The sequence below is a fragment of the Littorina saxatilis genome, linkage group LG8 (genome assembly GCF_037325665.1).
Source record: "Littorina saxatilis isolate snail1 linkage group LG8, US_GU_Lsax_2.0, whole genome shotgun sequence".
NCBI lineage: Eukaryota > Metazoa > Mollusca > Gastropoda > Littorinimorpha > Littorinidae > Littorina > Littorina saxatilis.
Window position 1 is genome coordinate 62,738,542 of NC_090252.1, and position 5,000 is coordinate 62,743,541.

The following is a 5,000-nucleotide window of genomic DNA, read 5'->3' on the forward strand; positions in this document are numbered from 1 at the left end:
GTTTCCTCCCTTAACGCATCCCATCCCTCGGTTGGGCAGCTTCGCAGTCGGTGATCCTGCTGGCGGTGAGCTCACCACATCCTGTGACTCAGTGTTAGGTAGTGGTGGTGGTGGTGGTGAGGTGGAGGGGGGGGGGGGGGTTGAGTGGGACTTTGATGTAGAGCTAGTGTAATTGACCACTCTGCAGTTATGTTCTAATACTGTTATATAGAGCTAGTGTATTTGACCACTCTGCAGTTATGTTCTAATACTGTTATATATAGAGCTAGTGTATTTGACCACTCTGCAGTTATGTTCTAATACTGTTATATAGAGCTAGTGTATTTGACCACTCTGCAGTTATGTTCTAATACTGTTATATAGAGCTAGTGTATTTGACCACTCTGCAGTTATGTTCTAATACTGTTATATATAGAGCTAGTGTATTTGACCACTCTGCAGTTATGTTCTAATACTGTTATATATAGAGCTAGTGTATTTGACCACTCTGCAGTTATGTTCTAATACTGTTATATAGAGCTAGTGTATTTGACCACTCTGCAGTTATGTTCTAATACTGTTATATATAGAGCTAGTGTATTTGACCACTCTGCAGTTATGTTCTAATACTGTTATATAGAGCTAGTGTATTTGACCACTCTGCAGTTATGTTCTAATACTGTTATATATAGAGCTAGTGTAATTGACCACTCTGCAGTTATGTTCTAATACTGTTATATATAGAGCTAGTGTATTTGACCACTCTGCAGTTATGTTCTAATACTGTTATATAGAGCTAGTGTATTTGACCACTCTGCAGTTATGTTCTAATACTGTTATATAGAGCTAGTGTAATTGACCACTCTGCAGTTATGTTCTAATACTGTTATATATAGAGCTAGTGTATTTGACCACTCTGCAGTTATGTTCTAATACTGTTATATATAGAGCTAGTGTATTTGACCACTCTGCAGTTATGTTCTAATACTGTTATATAGAGCTAGTGTATTTGACCACTCTGCAGTTATGTTCTAATACTGTTATATAGAGCTAGTGTAATTGACCACTCTGCAGTTATGTTCTAATACTGTTATATAGAGCTAGTGTAATTGACCACTCTGCAGTTATGTTCTAATACTGTTATATATAGAGCTAGTGTAATTGACCACTCTGCAGTTATGTTCTAATACTGTTATATATAGAGCTAGTGTAATTGACCACTCTGCAGTTATGTTCTAATACTGTTATATATAGAGCTAGTGTAATTGACCACTCTGCAGTTATGTTCTAATACTGTTATATATAGAGCTAGTGTATTGACCACTCTGCAGTTATGTTCTAATACTGTTATATATAGAGCTAGTGTAATTGACCACTCTGCAGTTATGTTCTAATACTGTTATATATAGAGCTAGTGTAATTGACCACTCTGCAGTTATGTTCTAATACTGTTATATAGAGCTAGTGTAATTGACCACTCTGCAGTTATGTTCTAATACTGTTATATATAGAGCTAGTGTAATTGACCACTCTGCAGTTATGTTCTAATACTGTTATATAGAGCTAGTGTATTGACCACTCTGCAGTTATGTTCTAATACTGTTATATATAGAGCTAGTGTATTGACCACTCTGCAGTTATGTTCTAATACTGTTATATAGAGCTAGTGTAATTGACCACTCTGCAGTTATGTTCTAATACTGTTATATAGAGCTAGTGTAATTGACCACTCTGCAGTTATGTTCTAATACTGTTATATATAGAGCTAGTGTATTGACCACTCTGCAGTTATGTTCTAATACTGTTATATATAGAGCTAGTGTATTGACCACTCTGCAGTTATGTTCTAATACTGTTATATAGAGCTAGTGTATTGACCACTCTGCAGTTATGTTCTAATACTGTTATATAGAGCTAGTGTATTGACCACTCTCTGCAGCGCTACTAGCTTTGCTCCTTACTACCCTCGAGTTTAAAGAATGATCGTATCTTATCTTTTGTTTGCGTCAGGCTATACAATAAAAAGGTTTTGTTTTTGTTTTGTGCTTTTGCGGTGCTATCGTGCATTCCTGCCTTCAGTATAAGTGTTCACAAACAAAAAATCCATTTTATTTACATTTTGAGGAACCTTACCTTTTGTCTTGGATTTTTGTTGCTTCTCTTTCTCCTTGACTTGAACATCGACAGGCTCTAGTTCCTGGATTGGTTCTGGTACGGGCTCTGGCTTCTGGACTGGTTCTGGTTCTGGTGCAGGTTCTGGCTCCTGAACGGGTTCTGGTTCTGGTACAGGTTTTTGCTTCTGTACTGGTTCTGGTTCTGCAACAAGCTCTTGCTCCTGGACTGGTTTCGGTTTCTGTACTGGTTCTGGTTCTGCAACAGGCTCTGGCTCCTGGACTGGTTCTGGTTCTGGCACTGGCTTTGGTTCCTGAACTGGTTCTAGTTGGGGCACAGGCTCTGGCTCCTGAACTGGTTCTGGTTGGGGCACAGGCTCTGGCTCTTGAACTGGTTCTGGTTGGGGCACAGGCTTTTTCTCCTGAACTGGTTCTTGTTCTGGCACAGGCTCTGGCTCTTGCACTGGTTCTGGTTCTGGCACTGGCTTTGGTTCCTGAACTGGTTCTGGTTGGGGCACAGGCTCTGGCTCCTGAACTGGTTCTGGTTGGGGCACAGGCTCTGGCTCCTGAACTGGTTCTGGTTGGGGCACAGGCTTTTTCTCCTGAACTGGTTCTTGTTCTGGCACAGGCTCTGGCTCCTGAACTGGTTCTGGTTGGGGCACAGGCTTTGGCTCTTGAACTGGTTCTGGTTCTGGCATAGGCTCTGGCTCCTGAACTGGTTCTGGTTGGGGCACAGGCTCTGGCTCCTGAACTGGTTCTGGTTCTGGCACAGGCTCCGGCTCCTGAACTGGTTCTGGTTGGGGCACAGGCTCTGGCTCCTGAACTGGTTCTGGTTCTGGCACAGGCTCTGGCTCCTGTACTGGTTCTGGTTCTGCAACAGGCTCTTGTTCCTGGACTGGTTCTGGTTGCGGCGCTGGTGTAGGCTCTGGTTTCTGAACTGGCTTTGGTTTCTGAACTGTTTCGGGTTCTGGTACAGCTTCTGTCTCCTGTGCTGGTTCTGGTTCTGTAACAGGCTCTGGTTCCAGTAGTGGTTCTGGTTGAGGCATAGGCTCTGGCTCCTGAACTGTTTCTGGTTTTGGCACAGGCTCTAGCTCCTGAACCGGTTCTGCTTTCTCATCTGGTTTTGGTTCCTCAACTTGTTCTGGTTCTGGCACTGGCTCTTTTTTCTGGACTGGTTCTTGTTCTGGGACAGGCCGTGAGGCAGGCTCTGGCTCCTTAACTGTTTCTTGCTCAGGCTCTGGAACTGGTTCTGGTTCCTGGACTGGTTCTGGTTCTGGTACAGGCTCTGGCTCCTCGGCTGGTTCTGGTTCCTTTACTGGTTCTGGTGCAGGTTGTGGGACAGGTTCTGGTTCCTGGACTGGTTGTTCCGGTTCTTTAGCCAGCTCAGGCGTTGTTGTTTTGACAGCTGGCGGAAGCTGGATGTCTAGCTGCGGGAAGCGAGTTTTGATGCTAACCACCAAGTCATCCACGTCAATGTCAGGATACTCGGACTTTATGTTCTTCACGAACTGAGGAATCCTGGCTTTGGGCAGCTTGAGCGCGATGGACATAAAGAGACTGAGCAGGTCCAGGTCGGGGAAGTGCAGGGAAATGTCCCACAGGAACGGATTCAGCTCAGCTTTAGGCAGCTTCAGAGAAACATCCAGAAGCAGATCAGGCAGACTCAGGTCGGGAAACTTGAACGTCAGGTCCTCCAAAAAGGAAGGCAGCTCCACTTCAGGCATCTGAACAGACAGCGAATCCACTATGCTGGGAATATCAAGGTCGGGGAGCTTCAGGGACAGATCGAGCAGAATTTGCGGCAGGTTGGGAACGGGGAACTCTGAAGCAAAAGACAGGAAATAACTGGGGAAATCAAGGTCAGGGAACTTCAAGGCTATATCAGCAAGAAAGTCTGGCACCTCTGTCCACGGCAGCTGGAATGCAATGCTAGACAGGAGACCAGGGAAGTCAATGTCTGGGAAGCTGGCCGACAGATCTGCGAACAGTTTGGGAAGCGACAAAGGAGGCAGCTGTAGCCCAAAGTTCAGCAAGAAATTTGGAAGGTCAAAGTCTGGAAACTTTCCAGAAACATCGACGAGGAAAGATGGAAGCTCTGACTTTGGCAGTTTCAACGAAATAGATGTGAGGAAATATGAGAGGCTGAAGTCGGGAAATTTCAAAGTCAAAGCAAGGAGAAACTGAGGGAGGTCTGGTACCGGGAAACGTAGGGCCAAAGACATTAGGAAGTCTGGTAAGTCGAAATCTGGAAATTTCTGAGAAATATCAGCAATGAACGAAGGCCGTTCGACCTCTGGCAGCCCGAGCGTTACAGACCCCAGTAGGTCAGGCAGGTCAAGGTCAGGGAAGGTCAGAGAAAGGTCAAACAGAAATTGGGGCAGGTCAGCTGTTGGCAGCTTTGGCGCGAAAGTGGCGAGAAAGACAGACAGGTCAAAGTCAGGAAACTGCATGGAGATGTCATAGAGGAACGACGGAAGCTCTGCTCTTGGGACGTTCAATGACACTGAGGTCAGAATACTGGGGAAGTCAAGGTCAGGCAGCTTTTGGGACAGGTAGAAGAGGATGTCGGGAAGGTCAGGAAGAGGCAGCCTGAGTTCCAGGTTCAGCAGAAAATCAGGAAAATTGATGTCCGGAAACTGGAACTTGACAGCAGACAGAAAATCGGGCAAGTCTGCCCGGGGAAGCTCCAGTGCGATGGACGCCAGGAGGTCCGGCAGATCCAAGTCCGGCAGATCCAAGTCCGGCAGATCCAAGTCCGGCTGCTTCACAGACAGATCCGCAAGCAACTTTGGCAGCCTTCGCAAAGGGAACCTCAAAGCGAAAGACAGCAGGAAATCTGGGAAATTGATTTCAGGAAATTTCGCAGACACATCAGCGAAAAAGGAAGGAAGATCTGCCTTGGGAAGTTTC

At 45.5% G+C, this 5,000-nt stretch overlaps 1 protein-coding gene across 1 annotated transcript in view; it reads right to left on the reverse strand.

Moving 5' to 3' along the window:
* The window catches only part of LOC138974796 (neuroblast differentiation-associated protein AHNAK-like), a 24,296-nt gene that overhangs the window by 9,907 nt on the left and 9,389 nt on the right, over positions 1–5,000 (reverse strand). The window contains exon 8 of the mRNA XM_070347525.1: positions 2,113–5,000. This exon is cut by the window's right edge and continues 1,613 nt beyond it. Coding sequence (XP_070203626.1) covers positions 2,113–5,000 — 2,888 coding nt within the window. The remainder of the gene's footprint in view (positions 1–2,112) is intronic.